The following is an 18,825-nucleotide window of genomic DNA, read 5'->3' on the forward strand; positions in this document are numbered from 1 at the left end:
ATCCTCATATAGCTGGAGTGAAAAGTTGGATGGTGTCGTTTGTCAATGGGGCAAATTTACTAAACTGTGACGTGGCTGCCTCTAGCTACAATTCGCAAGAAATACCATCCGCAGGGACATCGCCAATTTACTAACAGGTGTAGAGGACAATTCGCTAGAGAAGAGACCGTCGCTAGCGTATGTTTGCACTCTATCACCAGGCGACTTTTTGCACTGGCGAATGGTCGTTACTCCGCAAATTCAGTAAAGTGTGAATTTTACTGGACCTTACCTCTTTCGCCAGAGTTTACTTCGCCACCTCAGACCAGGCGAACTGATAAAACAAAGCAACATCTTCTTCTTAAACATTATGTCACCAAAAGTACCAGATACCCATTCTGAAATTGCATGGGCTCAATTCAGTGTTAACTCTTGAGAGCCAGTAAAAAAACATTTTATATACAGGTCTAGCATCACCAATGGAAATGTAAGGATCACTATTGAACTCTGGGCAGTTAAAAAGTGTTCTCTGGAGTGTTGAATTGGGCTTCACCATTTGGAGGTCTTACTTTTGGTGATGCCAGGAGTACTGTAATGCTAGGTAATGATAATGCGGATGAATGGTGGATGACTAGGTGAAAATACAACCAAAAATGTTCTAACATCTACTGGAAAACCATCACAGCAGAGTAGAGTCTATTATAGCAGTAATGGAAGGACTGCATTAAAACCAATGCCCTTTGTTTCAGAAAGAAATTTTAGACAGGCAGGATACTTTTTGTAACATAGTGTACATCTTCCCCCGAGGTTTGGGGAACTGTGGAAGTGCTGGGGGGCATTGCCTCATTTTACCCACTACTGACAATGCATGACTGTGTCACTGCACACACATATATAAATGTATACATATATATCAGCATAGTAGAGAAGGTACTCACCGTAAAATACCTAAAAAGAATCAAAAAAGAAATTCCAGCACTCAAATGATTTGCGAAAAAGTATGAAAAAATATTTATCAAAGAAAAATCAATGTCATCTTGATAAAGGTCTGGGATTTCTTTAATAAATCATTTTTCAGTGTGCTGGAATTCCCTTTTTGTATATATATTTATAAAGCTTCAATGTGGAATGAATCATCCCTGGATCAGCACTTCCCTTCAGTGATTTTTATTCATATACATATATTGCAGTTCTCCTATGTTTCGGTCCTTATTAGGACCTTTTTCAAGGACAACATCTAGGGGCACATTTACTAAGCTTTTCGAAAAAAACTTCGAATTTGACTACTTCGACCATCGAATTGGCGACTTCGAATAAATCGTTTCGAGCTAAAAATCATTCGACTATATGGGGTGCCTGGATGGAGACACATATGTTAACCTTGCCATAAATGTGTGATACAAACATTGCTGGTCTTTGAATGTATACAGAATGTGAGATCATAATTGCTGCTGTGATTTTGTTCTTTCCCTTGTCTGCTCCCCCTTCCCTTCTTTTCTGTATTTCCCTCCCCTATTTGAAAATTCAATAAAAAGAACACCTGTTAAAAAAAAAAAATCGTTCGACTATTCGATAGTCGAAGTACTGTCTCTTTTAAAAAAAACTTCGACTACCTACTTCGCCAACTAAAACCTACCGAGCATCAATGTTAGCCTATGGGGACTTACCCATAAGCTTCCTAACCTATTTCTGATCGAACGATTTTTCCTTCGATCGTTCGATCAAACTAAATGCGGTAAATCCTTCGACTTCGATATTCGAAGTCGAAGGATTTTACTTTGATAGTCGAATATTCGACCAATAGTAAATGTGCCCCCTAATGTGCAAATAAACTTTAAATAGTCTTAAAAATACAAAAAGGCACCAAAATGTCCTCATAAGGTATTTCTGATCCACAATGTGGATGAAATAATTACTGACAAATTACACATATTAAAACTTGCATAAAATGATTTATTAGAAGCTAATGTGCTTAGTAATATTTTGACAGAGGATCATAGAAGTTTAACCATTAATTCTAGATAAGAATAGATAAACTGGATAAACTATCATTTATTTACTAACTACAAATGTTCACATGTGTTTAGCCGTTTACTTTTGCAAAGAAAAAAAAATCTTTTGCCCTTGTCTTCACCTTTCCTTGACATATACAGGCAAAATACATTTAGAAGTATTTGTGTTAAGTGTTCTCTTTACTTGTATGTAGTTTTATAAATACAAAGACAAGATTACTGTTGTAAGTGGCAGCGGCCAAGTTGAACACACAAAAAGACAAACCATGTAAATAGAGGTGTTTCCCGAAAATTACTTGTTTTTTAAAATTCAAAATGCTACTCAATAGGGTCAGTGATCCCAGCAACCAAAAAGTATACCAAGAGCTTGCTTTTATGGGTATATTTTTTTACTGTACATCTTGCTATGTTAGTTAAGCAATCTTCCCCATTGGCTGTATATTCTATAAAATTATACAAAACAGAAAACAATGGTGAATTCGTGGTGTGTGTTTGCCTTTTTTGTTCTGTGGCTTTCCCGTATGGAATTGAAATATTTAACTAGTTACTAGCCACAAGTTACCTGTATGAAAGTCAGAATGAAGGTTAATGAAGACAGCCTGGGCAAAGGCATAATCAGTAAAGGTTATATTACCTGTAATAATCTCATGTCACAATTAATGTGCTTTATGTGTGCTGGTGTCAACAACCCTATCTGCAACATACTAAAACTTAATTAAATGTGATTTATTCCCATTACTGATATACATACGACTTTATTTTCTTGAGCACATCTTTAGCCAAACCAATGACTTCCTGCTCTTTATCCTGTGGAATACAATCGTTGGGGATGCCAGGTGGGCTGTGGTAATTGGGATACTGTGTTTTTAGCTTGTCTACTCCATGTCTTTGCATCTGTAGCACTTGCTCATTGATGCCATTCAGACAGCCATCAAATGTAGAAACATTGTTGGCTAAAGGATGTATGTTAACATTTGTATCAACATTCCCGCATTTCATATACTGAGCAGAAAACAAAGCTTTTTCCACAGCTTGGTGTATTTTAAAAAACACCCATTCTGTGTGTTGATGTCCGGCATCATGTTCTGCAGCTTTTAAATCACACTCAGCTTGTCTGAACCACCTTTCAGCTTCTTGAGGGTTTGAGCTTGTTGTCTTGCTACGGTCGCCCTTTGACTTTTGCCAGGTCTTCTCTGAAGAACCCTCTTTTTTATGGTTGAATGCCTGTTCATCCCATTTGGCCCAATAGTCAGAAAAGCTCTCTGAAGAAGTAGAACTTCTGGATTGTCTGCTGTGAGACCCTTGAGTCCGGTTTCTAAAACTGTTACTTCTGCGTGAACTGTACTGGCTGCTAGGGGTGGCCTGACTCAAATTGCTTAAACTCTTTCCAGCCTCAAGCTCTTCAATCCTTTTCTGGATGTATTTGCACATTTCTGTAGCAAGTTTCTCTTGTCTTCTGTTCTTGTCTGGATGGTACTTTAGATAAAGTCTTCTGATTGCCTTTTTCCTCTCAGTTTCTGGTAGCTCCCATAGTTTGCTCAAGTGCATGTTAATTTCCTTTTTTATATCTTCAGTGGGAAGGTCATACCATTTCTCATCCTTTTCATCTGCTTGTGTTGTATCCTCAACTAATACTAATGCATTGTTCTTTTGGATGATGTTCCTTTTAAATTGGTACAAATCGAGGATGCTTACATCATCAAATATATCTTGGCCTCGTTGGATACGATACATGTTGATTTCGCAGTTTGCATAGGTTTTAGCATCCAGTTCTTCAACTATAACAGCATAGAGATATAAGTCTTCATCTGAAGGGCACATGTACCCAACAAAGTCACCAACTCTAAAACTATTCAGAATATTCATGTTGAGAAATTCATACCATTCACTAGGGATGGGTTCTCCTGGATCTGACAGAGAAAGCTGATGGTGCCTCATAATTCTTTTCATCCATATGCCCTTCTCCTTCAAAATCTTCTTAATCTCATCAGGATGTTTGCAGCTTAACATTTGCATGAGAATTGATAATGATTTTTGTGAAAAGACATTTTGCATGATATTATTCATTTCCTCTGCAAAGGTACTTATGATTTTAACAATATTTGTTTGGTAAATATTGTCCTTATGAACGAAATAAATCTGACACTGACCATTTGTTCCCACTGTGACGCTAATCTCTTTTGATACATTAGTGCCTTTTATTATATCACCATCATGCTTCAGAATGGTTTGCAGATTAAGACAGCATTTGATCTCGAGTTTTTCTAGTACAGCTTTACATTTTTGTGCGGCACACTCTTCAGTTATCTTTCCATTGTACTGGCTCCTTAAGAGATCAACAAGACCCTCCTGAAATTCTGGAGAGTTGAGGATCCTATCAAAGTCGCTCCACAACTCACAGTTTTCTTCATATGTGCAAAAAGCAATGCTGTTAACATCGATACACTGTTCAGTGATTTGTGAAAGAAGTTTTGGACGGATTTTATCAGGCAAAAGCTTGATAAGACTTTCTTGTTGGTATAGGTCCATATTTGGCTTTACACAGTCAAGATTGCAAAATTTGAATGTGTCACTCAGCTTCTCTGTTGCCATGAAATGGCAGTTCAATAAGACAAGCGTAGAACTATCATAAAGTTTTCCATCTGTACCGGGAAGATGCAGCTGTTTAAGTTTGTGTATGTTGTTTGGTTTCTCCTCTTCCAGAATTTTGAAAAGTTGCCTAGTAGCTTCAGCAACAGTCCTTTTAAGGTTAGAGTGCAGTGATGTTTTGTTCAATGTTTCTTCATACACTGTAGAAAGGACATTGGCATAATGAAATACAGTTGCTTCAGCCTCTACTCCAGCTTTCTGGAAAAACTCGGTATAACGTAAAAGATTTTTTGGTAATTTGAATAAATAAGGTTCAAATCGTTCATCATAGGGCAGATTAAAAACAACCATATTAGGTTGTGCTAAGGCATCGCCATTAACTAAGATGAAAGGAACCTCGGTCAAGGATCCAACATTAAATTGTTGTTCTTCCTGAAGTGCATGGTAGGTAGCAATAAGTATTTCACGTCTGATTTGCAGTAGCTTTTTGCTATCACAACGAGAGTTACAGACATTTTTTAGGTTTATGACAATATTGCAAAGTGGAGGTTTGCACAGAAGTCCAAATCTTTTCAGCAGCTGTATGTCTTTATGGTTTAGATAATTCTTTACTCCAAGGAGGCTCATTGATGTCCAAGCCACTAATTCATCGTCTTTCTTCTGCTTGAGTAGAGATCCATTTAAAGGAACCAAAACATTTTGCTTTGCATATGGCGGGTGCAGACTTTTTAAATCATTACAGACTTTTAGTGGGATCAAAAACGCAATACTTCCCAACTCATTGGCAAATTTTCTGGTTATTTTTGTTTCATCCAGGGAAAGTATGTTTTCAAGCAGTTCTTTAATCTTTGGTGAAAGCAGTTCAAGAGAGATGCCAGCTGCTTCCTCTTCTTGAATTATGGTTGCAAAACAAATGAAATCCTCTTCTGTGGGTTCACTATGCATCCCAAGATCTTTTAATAATCTAAAAAGTTGCCTTTGTCGACTTTCAAACTTTTCTATCAGTTCATCAGGTATAAACCTAGACTGCAGTCGGAAGGTAGAGAACAAATTAATCCTCGAATCATAGAAAAAGGCAGCATTTTGAAGCTCTCCTTGTCTGTCTCTAATAAAAGGTAATGGTTTTAGAGCTTTGGTTATCTCATTATATTTACTATCATCAGGAACATCCAGAACATAGCCAAGAATCTGTAAGACTTCATTCTGCGAAAGCAATTGAAACCGGCGGAGAATAAACTTCAGCAGAAAATCATGTTCATCCAGAAAAGTAATATTTAGATACTGAGATAATTCTGTATTTGCTTTAGTTCTCTTCAGGAACACTGTTTGACAATCTAGTTCAAAAAATGTTCTGGCTACTAAATGAGACACATCCAAAATATGCTTGTGTTTGTATGCACTTAAACATCGTCTGTCCCCACTATGAGTCTCAAACAAGGGTAAATCTTGTAATTGGTAAATGATTTTATTATTGGTTCTGAGGCCTTCTATGAAATAGCTTAAAAGTGTATCCATTTCTCCTTCTTTAAGAATTGTCCAATTCAAATCCCTTTCTGAAGATAGTTTCTGAACCACTGAAATGCAACTTTTGGTTTTCAGTAAATAAAAGTCCATGTGGATGATTATCATCTGATGAGAGACTATTGTAGAATCTACAACAGGAAATCCTAAGTTAAAGAGGCATTTTTCCACTTCACCTGTACAATTAGCAAGAATTGTATTTACACCCCTTAGTGGAAGAAGAGTAATCTCGTTGGGATGCATTTTATAAGTCACTGGCAGAATGGCCCAGTCTTGAAACAGATTTTGGATTTTTTCAAAATTCTTTTTAAAGATTTGCTTTTCTTGGTAGAGTTGCAGTTCATTTTCAAAGAAACTCCATAACATTTTTAGCCACTCTTTACATATGTGGGACTTTGTTTGGTTAATGTTTATTTTTCCAGATGTTTTAAATGCAGGACCCAGAAACTCAGTGATAAAATGATATGTGCCCTCATATGTTAAATTCTGCAAGAGGCCTATATCAATTAACAGTTTTGTTTCCAAGCCATAATCTTTTGCAAATCTATTACTGTGGTCTGGAAATAGTTTATAAAACTTTGTGTAAAAACAAGGCTTCTCTCTGTTGAAATATCGAAGCATGCCGTCCTCAGTCACCAAAAGAGGAATGCCAATAAGATCCAACCCCTGGGCTTTTCTTGTATAAACCTCCAAGCAATAATGTACCAGTAATTTGCAGTTTTTGATTTCTCTGAGAATTGTCTCACAAACGGGCGTTGGTAGGCTGTTACCTTGTGGATGAATGGGAACGTGCCTTAGAAAGTTGCAGAGAGTTTTTGGACTTAACTCCATGACATTAATATCAGATTCTTTAAATTCTTTATATATAGCATGGAGGGATTTGCCAACAGCAAGTTTCATGTTCATACTTTGCAAAAGAAGAGTAACATCGGTATCTCCATTACATAGGTGAAAACATGGAGCTTCAGATATAGAACTTTGGCCAAGGCTTGACCACTCTACAAATATAACTTTATCCTGTTTCTTGTAGATGGGGATAAGTTTAAATTGCTCTTGGGATATAGTTTGATAGACCTGTCGAACCAACTTCTGCCATAAGGGAGGTACAGATGCTGTTATGTATGGGAAAAAACTTAAATATCTCTCTAAGAAATCTGTATAGGATAGCCAGTTCTTGAACTGTAGAGGTTCTGTATTCCCAAACATGTCTTTTATCAAGTTAAGGAGGTAGGAGTAAAGTGGACCAATGACCTTAGTGAGAATAAATATATTCCAATTAGTTTTAGGACTTCTGCCATCCTCACTGCAAATGTCCCTGCGTGATGAATCCACCATAAAGTTTCCACTGATATGTGCAGACAGTCCAGTATTTACAGGAAGAGGCAAGGTACAGAAAGCCCTACCTTCAGTATTCACATTTAAACCAACAGCTACGCAGCCAAGTGGAATCATTTTTTCGTGCAAAAGTCGAGACATTTTTTGTACATTAGCCATATTGTCCTCCCCTTCAGTTCCAATTTGTTTAACCAAAAGCCACTTATGTGGATTGTTATAGCTGCTGCATTTTATTTCTGTCAGATATGTCGCTCTGACAGGCAGTATCTCAGAAATGTCATTCTCAACAACCTTTGAGAGCATTTCTTGAAAAGGAATCTGTTCCGATTTACCGAGATTTCTAAACTCTGATTTAATGTGCATGATTTCCCTAACCCCCCTGGCATCTGAGATTTCAGAGAAAGTTATTGTTTTGATGTTATTTAAGAACAGTATCATGCTGTCTGCATCCTCTTCCAATTCTCTGCACATATTTCTGATGTTTTCCAGTGATACTGTCTGGTTACTTATCTTGGACATTGCCACTGTATTTGCCATCCTTAGAGGCAAGCGAAAAAAGGTACCTGCTTGAAGATTAAACACAGAGGGAAGAAAAGTGTTGTATACATCTTTAAATGTGTCCTTGAACCTGTCATTTACACTGAACATCCCCCCTGGACTATCAACTGTAGAAGACGGTAAAAAATTTAGATTGGGATCAAAGACACACATGATTTTATCTCCAGTCAAAAAAGAAGGGCAGTCTGTTATGTGATAGACAGAATTGAATCCAGTCCCAAACCTCCCAGTTTTGTCTGCCAGGCCCCTTTTGCCACCTGTGCCTAAAAGCTGAATGCCTTCAACGTCCTTAGGGTCAAATGTTTGATTATTGTAAATGCAGAGAGCTGGGCCATGTAGTGGGTTCCATTCAGAACCAAATGTACTTGTTGCTTGGTGAGTTCTACTGTCCAGAACAAAGTGGATTTCAGTGGCTTCTGCGTCATCTGCATTCTGAATTAGTTCCTTTAGTATGTCCTTCTGTGTTGAGTATTCCCTTAATATGTTCTTGAGGCGTGTTGTGAGCTCCTCCTTCGCCCCAAACTGGGAACCCCAGGGGGAAAGATTTGATATTTTCAGTGTGTTCAGCATATGGTGAATTTTTGTTTCTATCCCTAATTTTAAAGCCACCGGCCGTGGAATCATATCATGGCAAAAATGGAATACATCATCTAAGTTATCATCACTGGCTAGCCATGGAGTATCGTTAAAGTACAAGTGATTTGCCTCTCTTAGCACACAGTGAATGTCTGGAACAAATATTTTCATGTCTGTAGATATACAGGACAAATCATCAGGTATTTTCTCTGCACTGTTAAGAATTAAACGCAGAGCAACTTGTAGTTCTTTTGCTGGCAGAGGAGACCCATTATACATTAGCGCCATCATTTCAAGTAATTTAAAGTAGGTTTGGATGGAAAACTCCTCTCTAATACCCAGACAGTCCCATAATATATTAAACTCTTGATATTCCAAAGGCAACTGATATAAATATGGGGATGCATCAAAGGGCATTTTGTGTGCAACGAATCCCACAGATACAAATACTTTAGTAGTGTAAATTATAGCCTTGTCTAATGTTTGCTTTCTTATAGCCACACTCTTGCTTGGATCTCTTTGTAACAGTTGGTTTAAATAGTAATAGCATTTTTTTGCCACACATGACAGTTGATGGTTGCTTAATAATCCCGAGTTTTTGTTAGCTTCCAGCAACTGTAACAGTACCAAATGATAAGGAGGAAACCGATCCAGACCTAAGAATGTCACAATTTTGCCAGCCATTTTGCCTACATGTTCTTCACTGAGAACTGGTTTACTCAAGTGTACCAGCTCTTTGTGTTTGTAATGAAAAAGATCTTCAGATTTGTATAATTGTAGATCTGTTATGCCATCAGGTTTTCTGTCAGGAGGTATGGCAGGAAGAAATAGGATGTTCCTGAAGGTTTCCTGGTATTGGCTATCGGACAAATGCTCATGTAGGTCATTTAGTAATTCTAACACACAACAGATTTGTTTTAATGCCTTGGTTCTATCATTCTTCCAAACAATTTGTATTTTACAGGCCCTCTGAATAATTTCTTGCATGGAAAGTCTGTCTTTAATCATGCCTAAATCCTCCAAACGGGATAATACATGAGGGTGCAGAAAGTCAGATCCCTGAGGAAAACATCCTTCCTCTTGGTCATACAGTACTGCAACTTTGCTTTTTGGCTGAACCAGTTTCCCAATGAATTGTAATTTTCCAGAACATGACGTTGGAATGCAAGGCTTAGAAACCAGCAGATTATCCAGATATTTTTCCTGCTTTTTAATGGCATAAATAATGAGCATGTTTCTGTCTTCAGTATCCAAGAAGTTCAGATTTTCAAACACAATTTCTGCGTAGAACCTTTCACAATTGTAAATACAATGTTTAAGTTCACTGACACAGTTGCTGACTATGAAACCTTTTACCACCCATTCTGGTAGGGGGACTGCAAGATATGGTTTCTTCAGGAACAAAGAGAAGATTTTTTGGGCCAGGCTATAAATGCTCTGATCTAGGGTAGGGCCTAATTTTAGAAAACATGCATATTTTATTGTGCAAGATTCCTGCCCGTTGCTAAAAAGAGCAGGGAAACTGTCAGAAATTCCAAAGGTCAAAGCTTGATAAAATGATTTTGATAATTCTTTGTACTGGGTGTTTACCTTTGTGACATCCGGCCAAAACGTGTAATAACAATAGTCCTGTAAATCACCTTGTTGATTCAGTATCTGCAATTGTGACAGTGCAGTTATCAACGCAACTAAAGCTGCATCAGTAAGCAATCTCTGATTCCATTCTCCCTTTTCTGTTGTGTCCCATAATCCCTTCCGATTTGACATAACTGCAAAACATCCATTCAGATGAAAAGGAAGCCCGGTGGAAATGGGAAGCGGTAAGAAACAGAAGACCATCCCATTAAAGTTCTTTAAATCAGGTGCCCATTTTACAGTGTTGTTGTGTTTTTTTAAAGGGAGCGCCACTCCAGCAAAAGGAAGGGGGCATATAAAGGATTTCTTTTGAGAGAACATATGGATGGATGCTTCTATTCCAAGACTGGATTGTAGCAGGTAATATTTCTCATTTGTTTTTGTAATCGGCTGAACAGTTATTTTGATGATGTTTGACACAGCAATGTCTAAGTCATTCATTTGTATTCCTAGCAGCTGAGATGTATTTATTTGCTGCTGTAGAAGGATATCAGGAGGCACATCCAGTCTCAGCACATTGTCTTTTTGAACACTAGCTCTTAACAACTGATCTCCAGGACAAAGATCTTTACCAAGAAACTGTATCGTTAAGACCTGCACATTTCTTAGAAATACAAGCAAAGTATCTGTAGTTTCTTCAAACCTCATAATCAAGATTTCTATCTGTTCTTCACTACAAGCCTGTTTGCAAATTTGAGACATGTTGGCCTCCTTTTCTGTCCGGAAAGGCAGGCGAATAAGAGTCCCATCATAATGGAATGGCTGCTTAAGCTCACAGCCAAACACAGTGGAAAATGGCTGGAACTGATCAGGAAATATGTGAAGAATTTCAGGTTTCATTTTGAGGTTCAGCTTGATTCCAGGGTTGCAGTCATTGGGAATGTGTTTCCTAATGTGGTTGACATTTGGGTCAAATATGACAACATGTGACCCACTCATTATTAAAGGTATGTCTGTAATGAGATACACTGTATTAAAGCCCAAGCCAAATTTCCCAATTTTTTTAATTTCAGTCTCCTTTGTAGCTGCTCCCACACGAGTGATATTATGGAAATCATTATCTGTGAACGATCTGTTGTTATAAGACCAGAGTGCTGGTCCGTGACATTTGGCCATATCAGGATCTATCAGACTCTGCTGTGATGTGGCATTTTGCCTCATGTCAACTAGAAATTCACATACTGTAGCTTCAGCATCGTCTGCATTTTGTATCAGTTCTTTAAAAATATCTACACTCTCACTGTATTCTCTCAGGATATTTTTAATTCTAACAGTGATGGGCTCAGAGGGTCCCCATGGCTCAAAAAACTCTGGCTTTAATATTTTTGTACTTAGTAAGGGGATGTCTAAATACTTAGCAGTAGCTTGAGAAAGATCTTCATGGACAATGTTGAAATCAGAGCCAGAAGAAGAGATGTCTTTTAAATGCTTCTTATCCATATCACAGAACAGAGTAGTAGAAAGAGGTTTCAGACAAAATGTATTCTTGTATTTCTGTACTGGAATAGGAAGATCTTCCTTTCCATGAACAGAATTTGTCTTCATCCAATCAAGGATGGATATTGCCAGCTGTTTTTCTTCATGTGTACCAGATAGAGACTCTCTGGACTCTATGTTGCTCTCCAAAACATAAAGAATGTTAATCACTTCAGTCTCTGTTAGAGTTTGGCGCACGCCACACTTAATAAAAAGATTTTTGTAGATAAGAAAGTCTGGCGTAACTTTTTTAACCATAGAACTTAAATCTAAACCATCAGGGTAAACCAAAACTATCTCAGTTGGGTAAGAGAATCCATCTCCATTCCAAATGCTTAGGTTGGATAAAAGAGAATCACAAAACTGCTTTATGTTGATCTGGACATAGTGATAGATGTTGTGCAATTTTATCAGTAGGGAGTGTGGATCTTGGCTCTGATATTTTTGAGTAAGGGTTGTAAGATTTTCAACAACTTTTTCAGAGGGAGGTAAATCATTAAGGCCAAGAATAAGGCTTGCAACTTCATTAAATTCACCTGATAGAGGCATTGAAAACTCCACAATGTCACTGTACTTTAGGTTTCGGATCTTTTCTGGCTCAATGAATCTGGTATCTGAGTCTATAGGGACCCAAGCAAGGCTACGCAACTGGTTTTCATACATATTAATGGTGTATAAAACTGCAGTATCATTGCAAACCTGAATAAGAGCTTTGGATTTCTTCACTGACAAATGATCTTGTTTTTGGCTTACTTCGACAGCAATTTGTATAACATCACTCACAGAGATTTTGTGTATTTGATGTTTTAAACCCAGAGTTCTTAAAGTTCTCAAAATTGTCTCTTCCTGGTAATCTGCAGGTGGAAATTGGTGCGGTCCAAACAAATCATTAAACAATTTTACTGAAGGATCAAAAAGATCTGATGGTGTTACCAATGCTCCATTGCAAGGGACGAAGGCAAGATTTTCTAAAAGGCTGGGCAGTTCAGAATTCTGTATGAAGAGTGCATCTCCATTTCTCAGAATCCATAAGATTGCATTCTGTGCATCCTGTTGATTGTTTTTATACCAGCCAAGCTCAATGGTTTTCCCCAACAATAAAGCAACTGTAGGTGCATTTAGAAAATGTATGTTCATTTGTTGCAAGAGTCTGCAGTCAGCTTCATCTCTGCATTTTATGAGGGTTTTTGGGTACAAAAGGTTTTCCGGCACAGCTGGGAAAGTGTTCTTCTCCACTGCACATAAGTCACAAGCAGGTACCAGTCTAGAATCAGAGCATTCTAAGGAAGTCATGGGATAAAAAATGGGTAGTTGGCACAGAATGTCTAGTTCTGGAGCAGTAAAGGTGTATGCTTGAGAAAGGCACTCAATGAACTCCTTTATACTTTCTTCAGACATGCAGGTAAAAGTCTGTAAAAGTTTATTTAAGTCTAGGTTGGAAAATACCTTTAGAATATTGTTTGGAGTGGGCACAAGAATATAGCTGGAAAGGTTTTTATGCCACAACCATGTGTTTGCTTCTCTTATTACAGTACAGCCAAGTTGTTCAAGAATGTTTGTCATGTTTTCAGTCAAGTTATTCCCTTCTCTTTTCTGAAAAAGTAAAGTAGTCTTTATTTTCAGCCTGGCCAGGTGAATGTCAGTACAACCTTCTTCAATAAGATTCAGAGGCAACAGTGGATGATTTTCAAAAAAGCTTAAATTATTTTCATAGCGTTGAAGAAATTTCCAGAAAGTACTGAGCCAGTCAGAGGGTGGGTGATTTGGATCTTCTGGATTCCAGAGGACTTGGTCGTGACATCTAAGCCAAGATTTTGGGAGTGCTTCACTCAGACTGTGTATTATTATGTCTTCATTTAATTCGAGAAGGTTTCTGAATATTCCTAAGGAAATAAGAACACAGCTTAAACATGTTCATTGTATTTGTTCTTTAGACACTACCATGATTGCATTTTTGCTACATATTTGGCTGTGATAGGCTGAAGTATCACTACCTTCAAGCTATCACATCCTGGCACCAACCCCAGTAAACAAAAAAAGAGTAAAATAACTGCTTATTTAACTGGGGATGTCACACTTTAATTTTTTAAAACAAGTTTCAGGGTTACAGTTCTGATCAGGCCCAGGTAGTCTGTGGAAAACATAATAGAATTTTTCACATAACATATAGGTTTAAGAAGTAGAAGACAGGGTGCAAAAATGGGCACAATCTACCATATTTTCGCACTTTACACCCTGCCTTCCATGTAATGGTGGCCATACACTATTAGATCCGCTTGTTTGGTGAGGTTGCCAAATGAGCGGATCTTAACCCGATATGCCCACTTACGGCTGGGCAATATCGGGTGAATCCAAACGTTCGGCCTTGGGGCCGAACGATCAGATTCCAATGCTGCATCCAGGCACCGAAGGGTCGCAGGACCGCATCAACTAGCCAATGAGATCCCGGATCGCAGAAAAAATTAAAAGTGCCTGATCGATATCTGCCCGATTTTTGGCCTGATAATCAATCTGGAGGACCCATCGGGAGCTGCCACACACGGGCAGATAAACTGCTGAATCAGTCTAAAGGACCAATATATCGGCAGCTTTAATCTGCCCATGTATAGCCACCTTTAGTTAAATTGCCACAAGTCTCTGCGGTATCCTGCCCCTAACTTCCACATCATTTAGATACGTTAAGTTAGGGAGCAGAAGCAGACACAATTGGTCCTTGTAGTTACAGCGAGTCCACGAAGGACAGAACTGGTAAATGCCCCTGTGTAATGGGACTGAATCGTATAGAGGTTCAGAGTGCCATTGTGGTATGATCCCAGCAGACAAGGCAGTGGTTTTACCTCTGGCAGCTAAGTGTAGCCAGAGGTAAGACCAAAAGAGAAAGCAGCCAAGTAGTTGTAGTCACACAGAGGAAGAAAGACTCTCACACAACTAGTGTTTTTTTTTTCAGTTGAAGTTAAGTAAGAGTACTTACTCTTTGATCCAATATTGCTGAGATGAGAAAGTATATCCTTAGGAAGATTTGGTGGTAGAAATCTATGCAAAATCCCAGGCAATAAAATTCTAATAAATAAATAAGCAAACAAAAATATGTTATACATTTTGGACAGGTAAAAGGTTGTGGTGCCTATCTTGCTGAACTAGTACACTGGGCTGGTGAGTTTTCAGTGAAGAGTAGCTACATGCTCAGTTATTAACATTTGGCAAATAAGCTTGTGAGCAGTAACCCATTGCAACCAATCAGTGTTTTTTTAGCCAGCTGCAGGTAGAACAATGAATGAAACAATTTGATTGGTTACCATGAGTTACTGCCCATAACAAAATGTGTTAATAAATGACCCCAACAAGTGATTAACCCTCTACACACCTAGGGGTATACAAACAGTCTACAAACACTTTGCAAAGTGTACCTGAAAAGCCAATTCATTGAATTTATCTTTACATTACCTTGGGAAGTCTTGGCTGTCTATGTAAACAGTGTCAGCACTGTCTGAGTTTTGAAAGCTTGTAAATGTCCCATCAGCTAAAGGGAGGAGCTGAAGGTTCAGCAGATCATCATATTGGCCATCACTGAGAACATATCTGAGAAGAAGCATTTTGTGTTCATTAGGAATTGTGTTCCAATTACCACTTTTCAAAATCATCCGAATGAAAGATGGAGTTACACTATTTAGCATTCCAGTATTATTCTCTGCTAACTCTAGGGTTTTTTGAATGTGTTCTGGAATTCTTACAAGAGGTTGTTTCAGAAAAAGAAGAACTTCTTCTATACAGTTCTGGAGGTCATTGTCTTCAATATTAAAAACAAATATAGCTCTAGATGCAGTTATCCAATCGGAATTATCGGCTGTTTGCAGAAAACTCTCACACAGAAGAAGCTGTGCAATTTGCTTGGTAATGCTATACCATTTGTCTTTGAATTTGGTCTTCTCTGGATTTGGCCATATACCATAGGCCATATCAGTTGTGATCTTGGACATCTTCACCAAAGCGACAGCATCCTTTACAGCACATATATAAACAAGTGGTAAAAGGTTATGTACTAAAATATGGTTCCATTTGGCGGCATTATCGTGCTGTTGATCAATTTCAAGCCATTTCATGCTTCTTCTGTCATCTGTTAGATCAAAACACCCATTGATGACCACAGGGAGGCCAGTTTGGTTTTCTTCTTTGTCTGGAAGTGGCAGAACACAGCTCAGACGTCCCGCATAGACATCAGTGTCCTGCGTGTTTAATGGATATGCTAGATCAAGAGACGGTTTGTTACTCAACTTCTCACTTAGTTCAATCAGGTCTGTAAATAGACTTCCGTGAGCTGTACTGGTTTGCACCAACCACGTACATTCCTTTACTCCATCAAAGTCCTTAAGAGAGGTAATTTTTAGATGACTTTCCGTGGTAATATTATCTGATTTTGTGCTAGCTATTGTTTGAGTAGATACACTGACTGTAAGCAAATGTATCACCACACCGTCACTTCCAATCCTTTGTAGGGAAACAGTGTTAACGTGTCGAAGGAAAAGAAGGCTGATGCCTGCATCCGTTATGAAGGATTCAAAGAGCTCCTGCACCTTCTCTGAACTGTAGGTATTTTCAGAGATTTCAGACGGTTTCACTCTAAGAGGGAAACGGAAGAGAGTCCCCTGAAAACATCCAGCATTAAGAATTTCATTCCATGATCCAAGACCAGTGTCTTCCAAGACCCTGCGAAAAGGGAGAAACTGGTCAGTCAGCTCTTTTATGCTCTCCATATTGTTCTCGAGATTCCACAAGATGCCTTTTCCATGGTGAATGGATTCTTGAGGGTCCAGAATTCCAACATAGTTCCCACTAAAGATGGCAGGGTAGTCTGTGTTTTAAAGACATATGATATCAGATGTTCAAATGTATGACTAATATTCAGTAATATAAACAGTAGTAATGCATGAATATTTTATGTTTTGCAATAAGAACATGCAGATACTGTGTTCCAGAGAATGATCAGTATTTGACATACCTGTAATGTGATACACTGAGTTGAACCCAAGACCAAATCTTCCAACAGTGTTCGGATCTTTGCGCTTAATGCTATTTCCTGGTGTCTGGATTCCTTTCCAGTCACTTTCAGAAAACACCTCATTATTATATACTACAAGAGCAGGGCCTGGGGAAAGATAAAAGCATCACAATTTTTTCACTATACTGTATATAGCACTGATATATTCTGCAGCACTTTATAGATAATAATTTGTTCACCTCTATCCCTGTCACAAATTATGGCCAGTTAACCCTCCTGCGTGTTTTGGAGTGTGAGAAGAACCTGGCGTTTTGGAGTACCTAGAGGAAATCGGTGTTTGTATGGGGATAACATACAAACTACTTGCAGATTGTGTCCTGGCTGGAATCAAATCTCAGACCCAGCACTGCAAGGCAGCATTGCCAAAGACTGGACCCACTTCTTTTAAATAAAATAACCATAAGGCATGCATTACAGATATTTTTAAAAAGCTAGCAACACCTTTGACAAGATGTGCAAGCGCACTTCACATCTCTTTTCACAGTATTTCTACTTAGGATCTAGATGGGGGGCAAATACATATACTGAATTTGCAGTTTAATTTTGGAATTAAAAATGATGGATATTCATACTGCTAATACAAGACACACTAGTCTAGTATTAGTCTACTATTGTCTGTATCATAATCATCATTGTGTGAAATATAATAGACTATATAATCTGACTAAAATGTATAAAAGTAAGATAGTAACTTAAGTTTGCTGCTATAAAGCAAAGTAGCAAGTTATTATCGGGCAGAATCATGTCCCTGTATCCCTCCACCCTACGAAATTCAAAAATATACAACAAGCATTGCTTGGTAATATTTAGGCTCTTGAGAAATTAGTGTGTATCCGATACTGATCCCCAGAACGTTTAAGGAGCAGCTATGCATGCCAAGCAAAATGACAAGATTCTTTATAAAGGCCTTCACGAGTAGCTGCGTAAAAGATCAGTGCAAGGGAATACTGTCCAAGAGAAAGCAATGCAGAGTTAGTGCACTTTTAAAAAATGGCAGTGACTGAGTGTTAGCTCCCCTTAGCCCATTCTAGGGATGGGTACCCGATGACAGTTCAAATTGAAGCCCAGCATTACCCTCCAAACAAAGATGTGAATGGTGAATCAGTTTATACCCCTATTTTTTAAAGATGATTCTTATTGATAAGTTATTTTAGATACCAGTTTAAACTTATATAAGTACAGTTGGCTTAAAGGTGGCCATAGACACAAAGATTCGCTCGATTGGCAACATCGCCAAATGAGCGGATCTTTCCCCTATATGCCATTAACGAGCATGGCTTTATTGGGGGTAATCTGATTGTTCGCCCATATGGCCGAACGATCCGATTACGATGCGCAATGGGCTCCGGTGGGTGAAAGATGTCGGCACACGCCACACACGATTCGAAAATCGTACGAATTAGCTTGGGGGCACGGCACATTGTCCTTGTAGGTCCTACTCCCTGTCTGGGGTGGGCAACGGCGGTGGGGATGGAAATGTGGCACCTAGTGCTGGCAGGCCCCACTGCTCCATGTTGTAGCTCCCACCCTTCCCAGCTATAGTCAGGTGATCCCACTGGTGTCTAATAAAAGGGCAGCCAAGTATGGAGGTTTACTTTGAAAGCAGCAAGTTAAGTTGCAGGTAAAACCAAGTCCCTTTGTAAAATGTATAATGAAGCAACAGAATTCTTAATGAATCAGATAAAATTGAGCATAGGACTGGCCAGATATGGGATGACTTTGACGTAGTTGGCCAGCTTAAATATATTGCAATATATTGACAAACAATCCCTGTTTTGTTTAAAGGGTAAGGCATTTTTCAGTAGCAGTATGCACAAAATGTCGCTGTCTTAAATATATTGATAATGGGTTGAGTGCAGAGGACTCTTGTATTTGTCTATATGTATTTTGTGGTCACAGCCTCATTGCACCCCAGCCTAATGGTTTTAAAAAATAGTGGTGAGCACAACTTTCCCTTGTTTGTTATAGGCCCCACTGCTCATCCAAGCTTAGATTACATTGCTGCCACAACGGTGTTCATTTATGGAGCAGGAGTCTTGTTTGTCACAGTGGCTATATGGTTCCTGTATGCCTGATTGATGGAAAGAG

General features: G+C 38.5%; 1 protein-coding gene across 2 annotated transcripts in view; it reads right to left on the reverse strand.

The window, feature by feature from the left end:
- Positions 1 to 2,185: 2,185 nt before the first annotated feature.
- The window catches only part of LOC108695891 (sacsin-like), a 28,372-nt gene continuing 11,732 nt past the window's right edge, over positions 2,186 to 18,825 (reverse strand). For both annotated transcript variants that reach the window (XM_041569528.1, XM_041569527.1), the window contains exons 5-8: positions 16,678 to 16,824; positions 15,126 to 16,530; positions 14,653 to 14,741; positions 2,186 to 13,564 (exon numbers count right to left, since the gene is read on the reverse strand). In XM_041569528.1, coding sequence (XP_041425462.1) covers positions 2,727 to 13,564; positions 14,653 to 14,741; positions 15,126 to 16,530; positions 16,678 to 16,824 — 12,479 coding nt within the window. In that variant the 3' untranslated portion in view covers positions 2,186 to 2,726. The remainder of the gene's footprint in view (positions 13,565 to 14,652; positions 14,742 to 15,125; positions 16,531 to 16,677; positions 16,825 to 18,825) is intronic.

The sequence above is a fragment of the Xenopus laevis genome, chromosome 7L (genome assembly GCF_017654675.1).
Source record: "Xenopus laevis strain J_2021 chromosome 7L, Xenopus_laevis_v10.1, whole genome shotgun sequence".
Taxonomy (NCBI): Eukaryota; Metazoa; Chordata; class Amphibia; order Anura; family Pipidae; genus Xenopus; species Xenopus laevis.